At 42.2% G+C, this 19,913-nt stretch overlaps 1 protein-coding gene across 50 annotated transcripts in view; it reads left to right on the top strand.

Annotated features, from left to right (window-relative positions):
* Window positions 1–19,913, top strand: part of BBX (BBX high mobility group box domain containing) — a 164,152-nt gene that overhangs the window by 41,174 nt on the left and 103,065 nt on the right. For 14 of the 50 annotated variants that reach the window (XM_078389902.1, XM_078389879.1, XM_078389876.1 and 11 more), the window contains exon 3: window positions 1,561–1,612. The exons of 33 other annotated variants lie outside the window; for them this stretch is intronic. Coding sequence is in view for 8 of the 17 variants with exons in the window: in XM_078389871.1 (XP_078245997.1) it covers window positions 1,610–1,612 (3 nt within the window). In the remaining 9 variants the exon portion in view is untranslated. Of the gene's footprint in view, window positions 1–1,560; window positions 1,613–10,972; window positions 11,058–19,913 lie in introns of those variants that run through there. 3 more of the 50 variants (XM_078389888.1, XM_078389889.1, XM_078389887.1) reach the window with 2 other exon arrangements.

Here is a 19,913-nt window from a genome sequence, read left to right as displayed (position 1 = left end):
TTACAGGGACAACCTTTAATTTATATAAAGAAAATAATCTAATAAATGAGCATTGACATAATATGTAACTTTATAATAAACAAACGTTTTACTGTTTGAAAACAGAATTATCTTTTACTTTCAAAGAATTAAAGCACCTAAAATTCTTTCTGCAGTTATTGATTGTAACATTATTCTCAGTTTTTATGGAAAATGCTGGTATTTTGAAAAGCAAGCAGCACTTGTTCACTAAATTCCAAAAGTAATGTTTTCTAAGCTATACATAATGTGTATGGTCTCTATTTAGAAATATATATTAAATGATATGTTTAATTTAATAGTGTACAGTGGAACCTCTACTTACGAACGTAATCCGTTTTGGAATGCTGGCTGTAAGTTGAAACGTTCGTAAGTACAGTGGTGCCTCGCATAGCGAGGTTAATCCGTTCCGGATTAACCTTCGCTATGCTGAAGCATCGTTGAACGGATCAAAAAAACCCAATGTTTAATGCGTTCCAAATGGGCTAAATACTCACCGTTCAGCGAAGCTTCGTAATGGCCGGCAGCCATTTTCGCGCCCTCGCCTCGCTTAACAAGGCCGCGAAAACCCTGCGCGCGGCCATTTTGGGCCATTTCCGGGCTTCCGGCGGCCATTTTGGCCGCCAAACAGCTGATCGTCGGGCTTCGTTTTGCGAAGATTGGTAAGCGAAACGCTTACCGGTCTTCGCAAAGCGAATTTAGCCCTATTCAAAAAACGTTAAGCGATCGCATTAGCGATCCGAAAAAACGGATCGCTATGCGATTTCATAGTTATGCGGTGCGCTCGTTAAGCGAGGCACCACTGTAGAAGCATCATTTCCCATAGGAATGCATTGAAAACCGATTAATCTGTTCTGGCTGAAGAAAAATCACACACACACCCAAAAAAAGAGCACAGCAAGCCCAGTCGGAAGGTGCTCTGTTGCTGAGGCTTTAAGAAAAAACAAACAAACAAACAAAAACCACTAGAGCCACCTTTGTTGCTGAGGTTTAAGAAGGAAAAAAACAACAACTCCAGAGCCCTGCAGACACACACAAGCTCACTCCTCCGAAGCAGAGCACAGAAACATACCCTCCCTGCAGACACACATGCTCACTCCAAAACAGAGCCACTAACAACACAGCACAGAAACACCAAAACCCACCCAGAACAGTTTTTAAAAAGGAGAAAACAGGAGCCTAACCTCCCTGCGGACACACACACAGGCTCACTCCGAAGCAGGAGGCTCTCCCAAGCCACCAACTGCGACACACCCTATAACTGCTGAAAGAGCTACAGCACAAAGAAGCAGCCTTGGCGCCACCTACAGTTAGAAAGTTGAATTGCCCGTCTTTTTCCCTGCCTTTTTCTGTTCATATCTTGAAGCTCCGTTCGCAAGTAGAAGCAAAATTTTGCTAACAGAACTGTTCATAAGTTGGATCATTCGTAGGTAGGAATGTTCATAAGTAGAGGTTCCACTGTATTAGAAATTTCAGTCTTACAGTGGGATTTCAGGGGGAAAACATGTCATTGACTTCTGGATATATTTTTGCAAATTCTAGGAGGCGAAATTAAGGATGGGTAGACAGGCTCAGCTAATCTGATGAGGCGATGGTAAGTGATAAAAGACTGTATGGCAATGGGCAATTGGTTGTGACTAGTAATCGGTTTTGCAAGAACTGATGAAAAATACTATTTGTTCTTATTAATATGCCCTGTTCATATTTTTGCATTTTCTCTTTATTCTAATGTTCCCTTCTTTCCCTTCTTTCTGTCACATCAACCTCTCAGCTGCCGTTTTATTTCATGTCACCATCTCACCCCTATTTCCCTGTTCATGAAAAGTACATTAGCATCCTTTAAGAAATTAGTCCTTTTCCAATTTATAATCAACTGAATTAAAAACTGTTTTTCACTATCTCACATTTGGAATTAATACTGATGCCTATAAGGAGAAAACAACTCACCAGCATTTTCACTGCTCTTTTATAGTGTTCTTTCCCCACTGCAGCACTCTGTGCTGAATACTAAAATCTAGTTTGTTTGTTTGTTTGTTTGTTTGTTTGTTTGTTTATTTATTTATTTATTTATTTCATTATACTCCGCCTATCTAGTCAGTTATGACCACTCTAGGCAGCTTACAACACACACTATAAAACAATTAAACATATAGTTATGATGGTCAGCTCATTATATATTTTTATGGTTTGTTAAAAATTGTGAATATCAAACTTATGAATGAGCAGAGATATCATGCAAGATCTTCTGGCAATACATTTGAGCTTTTTCCCCTTTTCCTCATGAAAAATGTTTTGATTTCATAGATTACATAGTCGAATTAACCGCTAATTAGTAAATCTTCCTTTAGAAAGTTGAAGGCAAAAACCTCATTTCTTTGTTTAATCAAACTATAGTCTTATTCAGGCATTCAGTAATCTTGACCCATGAGCAGAAGGAGCAGGCTAATTTCACCCCACTCTACCTTAGTTCTTACTTGTAGAGCACTAACTCTGAAGAGCAGAGCAGTCTCTGTCCATTAAAACTCTCCAGAAAAATCAGAAAACCTTCAAAAATCATCATGTGGAGATACAGTGGTGCCTCGCAAGATGAATTTAATTCATTCCACGGTTAATGTCTTGCGAAAAATTCATCTTGCGAAAAACGTTTTCCTATAGGAATGCATTGAAATCTAATTAATGCGTTCCTATGGGCAAAAAAAGTCAGAACAAAGTCAAATTTGGTTTACAAAGGATTTGTTAAGTGCTCTTTAAAGCCATACATATTGTGCAGATGATTTAAAAAATTTCAATAATTTTTTTTAACTTTTTAAACATCATAGAAAAACATTTAAAAATCAGCAAACATGAATCAGGAACAAAAAACGGAAAACATTCTTCTTGCGAAGTGCGACCACAGGAACATTTGTCTTGCGAGTCATCAACCCCCCCCCATTGCCAGAACCATTTGTCTTGCGAGTTTTTAATCCTGCGAAGCATTTGTCTTGTGAGGCACCACTCTATGTGAAAGCTAGAACAGGGGGCAAGGCTAACCTGTTGCTTCTGTTCGAGTGTCAAGATTAGCCCTTTTATTGAATACCTGAATAAAGTCGGTATCCAAAGAAGATTAGCCTTGAAGTAGGTTCCAAGCCTCTCCAGTCTTTAAATAAGCACGTATTTCATTGTGTCTCTTCATGGATGGAAGTTTCCTTGATCTAATCAATGGAACAGAGAAACTGGCATTTTCTGGATATCTCCCTTTGGATGTGCCATTTCCAACACTCCTCCATAGCCTCTGAAGCAGTTTTTGAGGGCTTGGAAAGACAAGGGGCAATTTTTTTAAAAAAATCATCTTTTTCTCCCCTAACACGACTGTCTGTCTGAGAAAGGTTTTTAAATGTTGCTTTTAAATGTGTTTTAGTATTGATTAAATCTGCTGTTGCTTTAAAATATGTTTTAAACATTGATTTAATTTACCGTTTTTAATATAATACTTGTTTAATTCTTTTTATATATTTGTATCACTGTTTTTAGCTGTTAAATATTGTCTTTTAATGATGTAAGCCACGCTGGGTCCTTTTTAAGGAATAAGGTGTGGTAAAATATTTTAAATAAAATAATTAAATAATAAATAAAAGTCTGAGCTGAACCATATAGCCTTCTGTCAATGGAAGAAAGCTAATGGAATCCAATCCCATTTTTACGCACCCTTTCTTTTGCTAGTGGGGCATACTGCTGACTAGTATGTTAAAGTTATTAAGCAGCTCCCAGTTATTTCTTGGATAGAGAAGGGAGACGTCAAAAGGTACCAGGAATTTTCATCCTTAGTTAATTAAATTGTGGGTGGTTTTGCCTATCTCTAAGGGTATCCCTGTCCGTTACCTGTGAAGTAGATCTGTGATTTCCACTGTTGGCAGCTGGAGATGAAAGAGGGTTTATTTCTTATGATATGGCCAAACCAAATACCGGGTCAACATATTGCTTCTGTTACCTCTGGTTTTAAAAGAACTATACTAGAGAAATCTAGGGAAACCTAGATTAGCTAGATGAGTGGCATAGCCAGAATCTGGGCAAATCCCAGTCAACAGAGCCATAAGGCTGTTGAATAATAAAAGTTTTGTGTAGCCTTATCAAAGGAACATTTGAAACAACTTTGGAAAGGAACTATATGTCTTATGAATTGATTTCAGAATTTGTATTGCAGGTTTGATTATTAAATATTAGTGGTGCTAGACAGCTATTCATATATCCTAAAAAACTACTGTAGATTGATTGTGCAGATACAGGAACCAGAGTTCTAGAATTTAATGTAATTTCTTATATAAGCCTTGAGGTATAAAGTTTTTTTTCCCACTAGGTGACCTTTGGCCTTTTCAGTATGTATATATTCCAGAATGGGATCACCCAAGTGTGACAAAACAACTAATGGAGTAGAGCTGAAACCATTAGGTTACCAGGATAGTCTTTTCCAATTCAAATTTATAGTAAATAATAGTAACAGCAGTATGATAAACCAAGAGATAATTCTCCTCTCCCCCATGCATATCCTCACAAGAATGACAACTAAACTGAACTACAACTATTTTAAATAGCAGAAATAAAACATAACATGAAATAGAACCTTATAAATGTTGGCAGAAATTTTATTGTACTGCTACACAGAAGGAATAAATTTTGGAGGTAAATTATGTCAAGTTAAGACATATCAATAAACATCTGTTGCATGCCAAGTCATAAGTCTGAGTACAAAGCAGATAATGTCTACGAAGATCACTTAACTGGAGGCAATTCATATCATGGTTCCCATACGTAATACTGAACTGCATGCCTCTCTTAATGATTCATATTATTTTTATTTCATTTCAAAATCAGAACTATTTTGACTTTTTTAGGCTACAGTCCTGACTATATTTATTTGAGAGATGCTGTTACTATAATGTGCTGTCGTGTTGCTTCTGACTCATGGTTACTCTTATTTGGGTTTCAGAATATGTGAGATGTTTAAGGAGTGGTTTGTCATTGCCAGTCCCAGTAGAGTTTTCATGGGCAAGCAGTGATTTGGCCCTAGGACTTTCAAGTCATAATCTGACACTCTCTCCACTATACTACAGTGCTTCTGTATTTGAGAAACACAAATTTTTCATCGTAGCATCTGTGAATACACACAAAAGGGTTAAATCAGCGCCTGCGCTGGACCTCTCAGAATATTCTAGAGATTGAAGAGAAAAGTAACAAAGTTTAAGTTGCCCCAATAGCGCATGCTCCACTCGCCTTAGCCTCCAGTTCCATTTTACCGCCATCTGGCTAGGAACCTCTCGCTTGAGCTTCGCTAATTTCATTAGATTTTTCGGTATTTTCTGACCACGGACTGTCTTTCTGACTTCACTATTCTCCATTGCACTGACCTCGGACTGCCTTTGATCATTTTGCCTCACGCTGGGATTTATTGTTTCTGGACAATTACCCATTTATTAGCGGGCCACACACCTTCAAACAACAATCCACATTAGTAAGAGTGATCTTTTCCTCACCTGCTTATGTCCCGTTCCGGTCCCTTCAGCCGCTGTATTGTTTGTTCGCGCAAACTACCCTTTCAGGACAGGACGGTCACGATCGCTGTGTTTTTCGTCTTGGGGAATCCCACCAGCCTGGCAGTTGCAAGCACTGTAAGAAGTTTACAAAAGCTGCAATTAAAGCACACCAACAGAGATTAAAATATCACCTGTGGGATAAAACTCTTTCAGCATTGCAACCATCCGAAATGGAGATCTCTTTCCCTTACGCGCTGATGTTCGTGCAACTTCTCAGTTGCCTTCAGCTGTTTCTAAGGAAAAACCCGCCAAAAAAATCTGCTGGCTTAAAACCTCTGCCTCATCTTCGAAGGCATCTTCCTCTGCTTCAGTTAAATGCACCAAACAAACCAAGCCAAAAGGTTCAACTAAATCTAAAGAATCCCTCAAACAACTGCCTCCAGTCTCGGCATCAGTTCCTTCACCAATTTTGGAGGACTCTTCCCGGGATCAGGAATCAATGTCTGAGGCAGCAACGTCGCTACCTCCTAGACAAGTGGAGCCTATAGTACCTGTGGGTCTGACATCTCTGACCCCGAACCAACTTGTACAAGCTACCACAAGTTTGGCTTCTGACCCAGATAGCCCTGTGTCCACCAGGCGGGCATCTCTGGCTCCTTTGGCATCGGTTCAGTCGAGACCGACTTCGCCTCCACGCAAGAGAGCTAAAAAGACTAAGCATTTACTCCCTGATCGACACCTTCTCGTCATTGATCCGTCTCGATGTCGACATAAAAAACACTATGACTCCGACGACTCAGAAACTGACCAAAAAAAGCGCCGACATCAGCATCGATGAGACTCCTCCAAATCAGAATCCTCTTCGACATCGACTGATCGTTGTAGACGAAAGAAGAGGTCGAGACGTTCATATTCCTCAACATCCTTCTTCTCCCTTTCTACATCTCCCCGTCAACGTCGACACCGAAAAATTGTCAACGTTGACAAAAATGATAAGCAAGCACATCACCCCAAGACTGCACAGGCTCAACAAGAACCTTTGCCACTTTTTTTTTTTTTGGCATTGACAGTCTTGTCATCTTCTCAACACACTAAGTCTACTGCGGAAAAACATCGTAAAAGACAGCACCCACATCAGAAGAAGAGGCAGACTTTTCAACTAACTCCTATCCTCCTGATGATGATACTCGTCATGATGCATCAGCAGATGATGTACCTGAGGGAGAAATAATGGGTTCAGATGCAGCTGACCCCCCCCTCATCTCCATCTGAGGATTTTTCCTCATATGTGCAAATGGTGTCTAGAATGGCTAAGACACTAAAAATGGACACAGAACAAACTAAACCGCCAACTGAGGATTTGATTTTCGGTGACATTAATCAAAAGCGCACCCCACCGCTCAGCTTAGCATTCATTCCTGCCCTTATGGACTTGATAAGAGATGCTTGGAATCAACCATCTACTTCTACACCCATTTGAAGGCATACAGAGAATCTTTATCGTGTCCATGGAGAAGACACCAATTTTCTCCTAAAACATCCTGTCCCCAATTCCTTAATTGTGGAGATAAGCTCCTCCAGGACAAACTCCAAGGTTCATGTTACACCTACTAACAGAGAAGGGAGAAAGTTGGAAGTCCTGGGTAGAAAGATGTATTCTTTAATCTCCTTTCTCCTTAGAGTGACAAACTACTTAACAGCAATGAGCGCCTACTAGAAGCAACTATAGTTGAGAATCCTTCCAGCTCTGAAATTAGCTCCTGAAGACATATGCCAGGGTTTTATTCATACTTACGAAGAGGCTCAGACAGTCTCAAAACATCAGAGGCTAGCATCATGTCATGCTGCTGCTGCTGCTGCCAAGGTACTGATGTCTACTGTCACCCTCAGACGTCATGCCTGGCTTAGAACCACTACAATCATGGACGATATAAAAACAAGGATAGAAAACCTGCCCTTTGATGCTAAGGGCCTCTTTAATGAAAAAACGGACAGTAATTTGGACGAACTTCATAAGATGAAGAAAACAGCGAAATCATATTCTGTGCAACAGCAACCAAGATTTCCCAAATATCAGTGGCGTAGACCCTACTCACAATATTCTCAATATTCACAATATTCACAATCTTCTCAATCCTTCCGTCCTTTTAAAGGCCAAGGTCCATCCAGATCATCACAGGCAGCAGCATCTTCATTCGCCTTCCATTCCCAGTCCCCACAGCGTCGGCAATCCTACAAACCTCCTGCAAAGAAATCAAAACATTAACTTTGACTTCCCCTTACCTCTGACCGGACGGAAACATCCAACATGACTTCATCCATACTTACAAAACTGGATAGTCATAACCACAGATACCTGGGTTCTAAACATCATTCGATCAGGATACCAACTGGAACTAATAGAATATGCTCCTTTGGGACAGGTAAAACTCACTCTCTACAACCCTGTCCTAGAAGAGGAAATTCGCACCCTATTACAGAAACGTGCCATCCAAAAAGTACCCAGAAGAGACATAAAAACAGGTTTTATTCTCATTACTTTGCAGTTCCAAAGAAAGGCGTGGGAATCAGACCAATCTTAGATCTAAGGAAGCTGAATACTTATCTTCAAGCAAAATGCTTCAGGATGGTCACCCTAGACTCCATCATTCATCTGTTGAGAAAAAAGCACTGGTTCGTGGTAGTGGACCTCAAAGATGCCTACTTCCACGTGACAATTCATCCAAATTACAGAAAGTATCTTCGGTTTATTTTCCAAGACACCATTTACTAGTACTTGGCTCTTCCATTCGGGTTTTCCACGGCACAAAGGACATTCACAAAGTTCATGGCACCAGTGGCAGCGTTTCTACATGTACAAGGAATCCAGGTTTACCCGTACATAGATGACTGGCTGATAGTCTCTCCCTCCAGACGTCAAGCCATCAAAAACACCAAGTTCGTCCTACACACTCTAAAAAGCCTAGGCCTCACGATAAATGCAAAAAAAAAATAAAAAATAAAATCAAGTCTCAAACCTTCCCAAGTCATAAACTACATAGGAGCCAGACTGGACTCCAATGTAGGCAGAGTATTCCTTCCCTCAGAACGAATCCAGAAAATAAGAACTGCTGTACACAAGTTCAAACCACACAGGATGGTCTCTGCTCAACAAGCCCAACACCTTCTGGGACTCATGGCATCCACAACACCTGCCTTGGCCCACACAAGACTAAAGATGTGCTTCTTACAAGTTTGGTTTCTGTCCCTCCTCAATCCCATTCACGACAGCCAAAGAAAACGTTTTCGTGTCTCTCCAGAACTTGCACAACAACTACAGTGGTGGACTTTTCTTCCACATCTCATGATTGGCCATCCCTTCAGACCCCTCTGGCTCACAATCCAAGTCACAGCGGACGCCAGCCACATCGGCTGGGGGCACATTGCGGCCATCATCAAATTCACGCTTTGTGGTCCCAGCAGGACAAGAACCTGCATATCAACCATCTGGAACTGCTAGCAGTCACAAAGGCGTTCAGAGCCTTTCTACCTCTGATACGTGGTCATGGTGTTCAGCTGGTCACCGACAACACCACGACCATGTACTACATCAACAAACAAGGAGGGACACATTCCAAATCTCTTCTGTATCTCACAATCCACCTATGGGAATGGTGCTACCAATATCACATCTTCCCAATGGCAGTTCACATTTCCACCGCAGACGAGACAGCATCCAAACTCAGCAGGTTGACAACCCAGTCACACGAATGGGAGTTGAACGACGAAATCTACGCCTCTCTGTGTCATCATGGGGGGGGGGGGGGAGGTTTCCCTGTTTGTGAGCCATCTCAACAGAAAATGCAACCTCTATGCCTCCAGAGCGGTCACGGGAAGGATTCTCTGGGGGATGCATTCATGATTCCCTGGAACAAAGGCCTACTCTACCTTTTCCCTCCAATCCCCCTGGTACAAAGGACTTTGTTCAGACTACGTCACACGAAATCAGAGGCGATACTAATAGCACCATACTGGCCTCAACAAGCCTGGTTTCCCACACTTCAAGCAATGGCTTTAGACATGGTCAAGCTGCCACTTCTACCACATCTTCTCATGCAGGATGCAGGTACTGTTCTTCACCCAGATGTAGAAACACTGCATCTGACAGCGTGGAGGATTTCCCTTCTATCAAGGAGGTCCTAGATAGTGCTAGGAAGCCCTCTACTACTCACCTATACTCCTACAAATGGAAGAGTTTTACTAACTATGCAGAAACTAGACACCTTCAGACTTCTCCTGTGTCAATTTTCACTCTGCTACAATACTTACGTTATTTATTTGATCTTGGCCTTTCTCTCTTGACTCTGAAAGTCTACATAGCTGCCATTGTATCTTTCCAACCCAGGGAATCAAGCTCAGCACGCTTATTCTCCCATCCCACACTCAAGGAGTTCCTTAAGGGTCTTGCCAACCTTAGACCTCCTACTAAATTACCTACACCTCAATGGTCTTTTCAGGTGGTTCTCCACCCACTAGCTCGACCACCTTTTGAGCCAATGACGACTTGTGACCTTTGGTTGCTCTCCTTTAAAACTTTATTCCTTGTGGCCATTATATCGGCAAGGAGAGCCAGTGAACTTGCAGCTCTCCGTTCAGACCAACCGTATCTACAATTTTTTAGAGACAAAGTGATATTGCACCTAGACTTGTCCTTCTTACCTAAAGTGGTTTCTGAATTTCACGTAAATCAGCCACTAATACTGCCTACTCTCTTCTCAGATCCAAAAAATGACACTGAGTGCATGCTCCACACCATTGATGTGAGAAGAGCCTTAACATTCTATGTTTCTTGTACTAAAGACTTCCGCACTTCACCTAAGCTATTCCTGTGCTTCTATGGCAGTAAGAAAGGATCTCCAGCATCTTCGTCAACTCTCTCCAGATGGCTTGTCTCTACCATTTCCTTGGCATATGAAATCCAACACAGGACTCCACCTGATGGCCTTAGGGCTCATTCCACCAGAGCGATGGCTACCTCCACAGCCCTTCTACGTGGCATCAATATTCCTGATATCTGTAGGTCTGCCACTTGGTCTAATGTTTCTACCTTTATAACTCACTACAGACTGGACCTGAGGGCTAAGAGAGAGATGAGCTTCGGGAGAGCAGTATTGACATCCATACTTCAGTGACATCCCACCTTCCGGTAAGTGGGTGTGCTAGTCACCCTTTTGTGTGTATTCACAGGGGCCACGGTGAAGAAAGACAGGGTACTTGCCTGTAACCATGGTTCTTCAAGTGGACCTCTGAATTCACACAATCCTGCCCTGCCTCCCCACTATCAATCACTGAACATGTCTATATAGCTCAGGCTATTGTGGTGGATAAATGGAACTGGAGGCTGAAGCGGGTGGAGCATGCGCTATTGGGGCAACTTAAACTTTGTTACTTTTCTCTTCAATCTCTAGAATATTCCGAGAGGTCCAGCGCATGCGCTGATTTAACCCTTTTGTGTGAATTCACAGAAGTCCACTTGAAGAACCATGGTTACAGGTAAGTAACCTGTCTTTTCTTTTGTATGGAAAACACCTGCAAAAATAGAAATATGACCCCCCCTCTCTCTCTCTCTCTCACACACACACACACACACACAGAGTGGTGCCTTGCTTAGCGATGTTAATCCATTCCAGGAAAAATGTTGCTACGCGATTTTTAAAAGCCCATAGAAACGCATTAAAACACGTTTAATGTGTTCCTATGGGCTTCAAAACTAACCTTATGCGAAGATCCTCCATGGGGCGGCCATTTTCGGTGCCTCTAAAGTGAGGACACACAGCGGGTGGCCATTTTGTTTTTCTGGTGGCCATTTTGAAACCGCAGATCAGCTGTTTAAAAAGGGTCGCTTTGCCATGATCACTTCCCCGCGATCATCGCAAAGCGATTTTTCCCCATAGGGACCATCGGTAACCAAAACCCCATCGCTAAGCGATTTCGTCGCTCAACGGAGCGATCGCTAAGCGACGCATCACTGCATTAGATTCAGTCTAGTTCCACAGCCTTCCTTTTGACAGTTTTACTAAACAAATTGGCTCTATTGCAATCCTAAGTACAGTGGTGCTTTGCTTAATGATATTTGGTTAAAAAAACACATCGCTATGGGAAAACATCGCCAAGCGAAACACGTATAGAGATGCATTGAAAACCGGTTAATCCATTCCAATGGGAACGGATTGCCGTCCTTAAGCAAAAATCCCCATAGGAAACATCGCTAAGCGAAACAATGTATCCCCCATTGGAATGCACTGAAGCCTAGTCAATGCATTTCAATGGTTTTGCGATGTCCATTTTTGCAATTTTAAGTGTGTCTTAAAAGGTTCAAAAACTGTTTTAAATGCTTGGAATCGTTAGTGCACCTTCTAAAACGTGTGCAAACTTAATTTGGCTTTGTTCTGACTCTTCATTAATTTTTGGTGAATTTTTCCCCCCATTGAAATGCATTGAACCCGATTTTAACAGCTGTCAAATGCATTTCAATGGGGGAAAAAATTCACCAAAAATTAACGAAGAGTCAGAACAAAGCCAAATTAAGTTTGCACACATTTTAGAAGGTGCTCTAACGAATCCAAGCATTTAAAACAGTTTTCGAACCTTTTAAGACACTTTAAAAATAGCGAAAATGGAACATCGCTAAGCGAAACAGGGGACTTAAAACTGTCATCGCTGAGCGAGGCAAGGTCCCAAACATCGCTATGCGAAATTTCCCCATAGGGAACATCGTTAAACGGAGCGCAAAATCGCTCCAGAAACCTCATCGCTAAGCGAATACATTGTTAAACGAGGCAATCGCTAAGTGAGGCACCACTGTATTATTTCTTTGATTTTTAAGGTCAAAAACAGGAGAAAAATAAAAAATAGTCAAAAACATTGTTACATCTTAAAGATTAACTGCTATATTTTAATGTGAGCTTTCATGGACAAGTCTACTTCCTCAAATTTAAAAAAATCCTGAGAACAATAACAGCAAACACTGTTTATAAGGTACATATCCATATCCATGACTGAAGTCATACTAATGTATATTCAAGTATGAGTTTGCATATATCAGTCATGATATTCTTAATAGTTGCCTCGTGTGCCATCTTTAGGAAGTCTACCATCTTTAGGAAGACTGCTGTGGAAAGAATATTTACTGTGTATTTCTCTCCTCCTTTCTGGTCCCAAGCTCTGGCACAGTGTAGGCAAGCCTTCCATCGACCTGCAAGAAAAAATAAACAGTATCTTTGACTTGATTTCTCTGAATCTGATTCCTGACTGTCCCCATCATCCCTGGCTGGCTCCCTTTCTTGGCAAGTGGTCCATTGTCACCAAGAATGCTTGGGTGCTTGCTATCATACGTTACGGTTACCTGTTAGAGTTTACGGACATCTCCCCACTCAGTTCTCTCTCTCTCTCTCTCTCTCTCTCTCAATAGCTAGTGTCAACCTTGTAGAAAGGACTCTTCACATATTTTGTTCTTTATGGTAACAGTTATTTGTAGTTTTAAAGGTCCAAGGACCAATGTACTTCTGGAGTTGTGCGTGGATGTACAAGGCATTTTGCAAAATACAATACATACCATCTATTTTGAGTAGTTGATGCATATGAAAGGTATGATTGTTAAGACCCTACTGACCTCTTTTCCATAGACTTTATCTGGCTGAAATCGAGGCTAGAAGTCACCTTACATGTTCTTACTGTAATAGGCTTTCATATAAAATGTTAATGTATATTCAGTTTTTAGGAGTGGCTTGTGGGGAACTATGATATTAATCCTTTCTTAGCTATTTAGCTCACTGGTTACCTTTGAGGGAAGTCATCTACATAGCTGTGATGTGCAAAAAAGCACCTGTGGGGGAATAGAATCATAGAATCATAGAAAACTTAAGTCCAACTCCATGCTCAATGGAGGAATACAATCAAAGCATATTTGCCAGGTGATTATCCAAGCTTTTCTTGAATGCCTCCATTGTTGGAGCACTCACCAACTCCCGGAGTAAGTGGTTCCATTGTCGTACTGCTTGTATCAGTGTAATAAATAATATTTTTTTATTTATAACTCTACAAACGAAGAGTATGCTCTAATGTTATCTAGGCTGGAGACAGACTTAGATATTTCAGAGTTAAAGGTCACAAAACGGATATTGTTACTTCTCATGTGCAGTTATATTTTTTTCTCTTATTTGTCACACTAAACACTGTGAAACCTTGCAAAACCTATCTGCCTAAGAATATTATGCCTCTCCTTTACCACCTTCAACTCTCTGAAACAATTATCATCCCTCTCCAGTTTTAAGGGTGCTGCAGACTTACCTACCATGGACATAAGCCGTTTTTCACATTAAAAAGTGTTTCTTCTTTGGGACACTAAAAGAGTTAATGTCTAACATTCTGTGTATTTTCATGATCAGTAAAAAAATTGCTGCCAAATGAAAGAGTTGGGTAGGTTGTTATTGTTTAGGTTAGCTGTATTATTGATATGCCATAATGCAGTGCTGTTCAGTTGTTCAGTTAACTGTAAGTGCAAGGCCTTGTTCCTGCTTCATTCTTCCTTCACTCAGTTCCTTTTTGCTCCACACCATTCATCTTTGTATTGCTGAGATCATTTTCCTGTGTTTCATAAAAGCTGCAGTCAGAAACTAACACATAGTTCCACCAACTATTTTTCAGCATAGAGTCTCTCAGAGAAGCTGAGAAGAGAGGATAGGAAATGTGTTAAGTTGTTCGTTCACAATATTGCAACCACAAGGTATAGATTTATCCAAGATGAGCATCTGATATGCATTTGAAAAAGTTATGCATATATAAAATGTTAGTTGCAGGCAGTGTATGACTAAAAGTTTAGTCAAATAAAAACAAAATATTTTTATGGTTGCAGTTCTAACACTACTTACATTGGAGAAGGTGCTATTTATCTCAGAAGTAAGCATACTGTATATAGAATTGTACTGTGGAACTGGACTAGGTCTAAGTAACTTTATACCAGCAGCATGAGTGTTTTTAGTTATGGTAACTTATGCTTCTTTCTGTTGCTAACAGGTAGCTTGGGTTTTAATCCGCTATTCCTTGCTAAATGGACATTTTCTTGTAGTAACTGGCTGTAACTTGGTAACCTTTATTTCTACAAATAGCATAACCCATTATACACCTAGGTCATTGTATTTCAACCTGCTTAAATACATAATAATTTTAAAAAGCAGTTATGTGATGGAGCAAGGGGGATTTTTTTTATCAGCATGTGGTGGTGATGGATGGTAGTGATAGAAGTAAAAGAGAAAGTTGTGTTCCATCTGCTCTCTGCCCTCAGGCATCTTTGGTTTATGTCCACTGACTGATATAATCATTAGGATGCACTAATCACTGCTAATGTTAAAAAGATTTTGGCAAAGTTAATAATTCCAATAATATCGATTAGCAACACAGAGATTAAAATACGAAATACATTTTCTCACACTTTAATTGGCTGAAAAATAGTGAATTGGCACAATTACTACTTTGTTAAGCAAAGTAATTTTGATTCATGAGAATGTGATGATTAAATGAATTTTAAAATTGTCTACTTGAGTCTTCTGGTTCTTCATGGCCTCTGAATGCACACAAATAGGTTTTACTGCACTTGAGCAGGACTCCTCGGAATATTCTCGATCTTAAAAAGACATGATTAGTAGGACGTTGCCCCGTGGTGCACATGCTCCGCCCGCCTGTAATACCTCAGTTCCTTTTAGCCACAGCTGAAATTGGACTCCTGTAGCAACTCCTAGAGTGATTTTGTGATTTTCTGATCTTATGGGTTTTCTGATCTTTTGGACTGCCTAACGTTTTCAATTCTTGGATCACGGACTTAATCAAGTTTTTTATTTGCGGATGTTTCTCTGTGAGTTATCTCTTCTTTTTGTCTCCCCCCTCCCCCTCTTTCTTCCCACCCCCCCTTTTTGGCCTCCTCAGGCCCATCCAAGAGTTTCATGCCGTGTGCCACTAAAATTCCTTTTACTGATGGCCACAATCGTTGCTTGTTCTGTCTGGGTGAGAGTCACCAGACTCACTCCTGTCTGGAGTGTAAAAAGTTAAAATAAAACCCAGCTCTTAAACTCCAGCTCCTAAGCCTCATTAGCCTCTTGAGCCTCCAGTTCTCCATATTTCCCTCCCATTGCCCAGCTTGGAGAAATCATCAAGAGACATCCCGGACCATGACTACATTTTGGAAGCGGGAGAATTGGGTCCTCCTACTCAGGCTCAAGCTTTGATATCGATACCCAGCTTGTCTCCAAGTCATGGCCATTCTGAGGCTGATGTCATATCCAGCATGGCCTTGGCCCATTCTAGCCCTGTTTCAACCCGGCGGGCGACTGTCATCCATCTCTCGAACTCGGAGGCATCAGTCTCACAGTCTCCTCTGAGTAAGAGGGCAGCAAAGCGTCACCACATCTCCCCATCTTCTCAGTATCGGGAGGTAATCCTTGTCCCATGTCCATCTCAACGCCATGTCCTTTCTGAATATGGAGACCTTTTTTTATGAGTTCAGTTGGCACGGTGATCGCCACCGATACCATTTTGTCAAATTCGATCCACAATTTGAACAGGACTATTATGAGCGTCCCAAACGTGTTTGGTATACTTACACTCCATCTGAGTAATTTCCATCACCATCAGCACCTCCTCTTCGGAGTCAACACCGAGCTTATTACGAGCTCCATCCTGTGGTACCAGTTTCTAAGAAGCCTGCTAAACACCATCTATCTAGCTCTGAAGTACCACAACGTGATCCAGCTCCATCTTGACACGAGCCTGTCCCATCCAAGCACTCTCACACTTCTATGGTGCCATTGTCTTCAACGTCACGCCTGGCTGTTTCTTTACCTGGATCCCACTCTGCCCATCAGGTCCCAGCGTCAATCCCTCTTGTTCCAACTTCTTGGGCTCATCAACAATCTCCCTCTCAAACTCTCCATTTCTGGAGATTCTTCGGTTTCAACGATTTCTGAGCATGATCCTCGCTCTGAGACTTCCAGGGATTCTCCTTCAAACCAAGTCCTGATCCGGATGTTGCAGATGTTAATCCTCCGTCCCCATCTGAGGACCTTACGTCCTACTCTCAGCTCATCCTTCGCGTGGCCAAATCATTGGAGCTTGATACTGAACAACCTCCTCCTCCCAAATAAGACCTTGTCTTTGATGACATAAACCAAGCTAAATCCCTCCCATTTAGTTTGGCATTCATTCCAGCTATGTTGGACCTTGTTAAAGAATCATGGGACAAATCATCTACATCCCTACAGATTTCTAGACTTACTCACCTGCCCTAGAGAACGAAATTTTTCTTCTCATTCACGCTATCCAACGAGTACCTTCCCAAGATGTTCTAAATGGTTTTTATTCTTGTTACTTCATCATTCCAAAACGTGATGGAGGCCTTCGCTACATCCTGGACCTGTGGCTTCTCAACACCTACATCTGTCCGAGATGCTTTCGCATGGTCATCCTAGAATCCGTTATTCCACTTCTTTCTCCAAACAATTGGTTTGTGGTCGTAGATCTACAAGATGCGTATTTCCATCCATGAACGTCTCTTCAAATATCTTTGTTTCCTCTTCAGAGACAGGGCTTACCGATTCTTTGCCCTCCTCTTTGGGCTATCCATCACTCCAAGAACTTTCATAAAGTGTATGGCTCCTGTGGCTGCTTATCGTTGTCTGCACAACATCACGGTCTTTCCATATATAGACGATAGGTTGATAGTGGCAGGGTCATACTCTGCAGCCTGGAAGGACTCTGCCAGAACTCGGTTTGCAAGTCAGTTTCAAGAAGTCCCATCATGAAGCATCGTTGACCATAGATTACATTGGGGCACATCTCAATTCGATCAAAGCCAGAGTTTTTCTCCCTCATGAATGGATATTTAAGTTGAAGATTGCCATTCACCCTTTCCAACGTTATGCCACGGTTTCTGCTTGCCATGCGCAACATCTCCTAGGCTTGATGGCTTCTACCAGGTCCACACTCCAACACGCAAGACTCAAAATGCAATCCTTGCAGGCCTGGTACCTGTCCCAGTTTTACCCCCTATTATATCATTCTTCCAAACGTCTTGTCACCCCAAAGTTAGTGTGCCAACTCACTTTGTGGACCTTCGTCCCGCATCTTGCGAGTTGGGTGAGAACCGCCCAACTCTTGTGGGCCGCCAGTTCAGACCAGTTGACAATACAGGTGACAACAGATGCCAGTCCAACAGGATGGGGCACACACTGTGGCAGTCATGAGATTCACGCCCTATGGTCCTTGGGAAAACTACTGCATATCAACCACTTGGAAATGTTAGCAGTCATCAAGTCTTTTCGAGCCTTCCATCTCCTCATAGCTGGTCACGGAGTCCAGATTACCACAGACAATGTGACCACCCTGTATTATATAAACAAGCAAGGGGATAGTCATTCACTGTCTCTTCTATATCTTGCGATCCAGCTATGGGAGTAGTGTTACGATCACCACGTTTTCCCTGTAGCTATTCATGTGTCTACGGAAAACAGTGAAGTTGCCGACTGTTTGAGCTGCCTGACCACCCAAACCCACAAGTGGGTCCTTGACGACTCTTTCTCCCATCTCTGCAGCCAATGGGGGATACCAGATCTCAACATCTTTGCCACTCAGGCCAATTCAAAGTGCAGCAACTACTGCTCTCAAGCAAGATGCAGCATGAACTCTCTAGGCAACACCTTCAGGTTGGACGGGGCAATGTCCTTCTGTACCTCCCCCCATTCCTTTCATCCAGCAGACGATAGTCAAGTTACGTCACCTGCAGGCCAGTGCCATCCTAATAGCCCCGTGGTGGCCTCAACAACCATGGTTTAGCCCTGTCAGAGCCATGGTGTCTGAATTCCTGAGACTACCTCTTCGGCCATATCTGCTGACTCAGGACAACGGCTGTGTTTGTCACCCCGCCCTTGAATCTTTGCACCTCACGGTGTGGAGAATCCCCCCGCCACAGCGGAGGTGCTAGATAAAGCTATAAGACTCTCTACTAAATTGTTGTATTCTTATAAATTGAATGTTTTCTCTAGATTTGCTGCATCAAGAGGTTTATCGGTAGTTCCAGTTTCACTTGATACCCTCCTCATGTTTCTTCACTACCTTTTTGATCAAGTTTTGGCCCACTCAACGTTAAGAGTTTATATTTCTACAATAATATCCTATCAGCCTACGGGATCTGTGGCCTCTTGTCTGTTTTCTTACCCAATTCTCAAGATGTTTCTTAGAGACTTGCAGAACATTCGCCCACCTGTGCGACCTCCACTCCCTCGGTGGTTCTTCCAAGTTGTTCTCTGTGTTCTTGCTCGGCCTTCTTTCGAACCCATGGCCTCGACACACCTCAAATTTCTCTCCCTCAAAACTCTCTTTCTTGTGGCTATAACTTCTGCATGTCGAACAAGTGAGCTGGCCGCCCTGAATATAAGGAGGGACAACACTCCTTATATTCAGTTATATGCAGTTTTCTTATACCCACACGTCCCCTTCCTACCTAAAGTGATTTCAGATTTCCATGTTAATAAACCTTTGATTCTTCCGACGTTATTTCCAACTTCTTCTTCTGAAGTTGAGCACATGCTCCACTTTCTCAATGTTTGTCGTGCCTTGGCATTTTATATTTCCAGGACTAAGGATTTTCGCACTTCTCCCATACTCTTTGTGTGCTTCCATGGCCCATGAAAGGGCTGTCCTGCCTCTTCACAGACAGTCTCAAGGTGGATTGTCTCTGCTATTACTTTAGCATATGACTTGGCAGGCAGGACTCTGCCAGAGGTGCTAAAGGCACACTCCATGAGAGCTATGGCAACCTCTACTGCCTGGTTGCGTGGCGTTGAGGTCCCTGACATCTGTCGAGCAGCCACTTGGTCTACACCCTCGACTTTTGTGATGCATTACCGTCTGGATGGCAGGGCCAAGAAGGAAGCAAGTTTTGGAAGGGCTGTGCTGACTTTGTTGTTGGTGTGATGGCCCTCCTTCTGGTAAGTGAGCTTGCTAGTCACCCATTTGTGTGCATTCACAGAGTCCACGAAGAAGAAAGAGAGATGACTTACCTGTAACCATAGTTCTTTGAGTGGTCCTCTGTGAACCCACACATACCGCCCAGACTCCCCACTGTCTGTCACTGGGTGTCTTGAGCTTTGTTGGTGTCAGAGCCGCGGACATCTTCGGAACTGAGGTATTATGGGCAGGCGGAACATGCGCGCCACGGGCAACGTCCTTCTAATCACACTTTTTAAGCTCTAGAATATTCCGAGGAGTCCTGCGCAGGCGCAGTAAAACCCATTTGTGTGGATTCACAGAGGACCACTCAAAGAACTATGGTTACAGGTAAGTAACCTCTCTGTTTTAAAA

This window comes from Pogona vitticeps, chromosome 3, assembly GCF_051106095.1.
Source record: "Pogona vitticeps strain Pit_001003342236 chromosome 3, PviZW2.1, whole genome shotgun sequence".
In the NCBI taxonomy this organism is placed as follows: Eukaryota; Metazoa; Chordata; class Lepidosauria; order Squamata; family Agamidae; genus Pogona; species Pogona vitticeps.
This window is presented reverse-complemented; position numbering and strand designations above follow the sequence as displayed.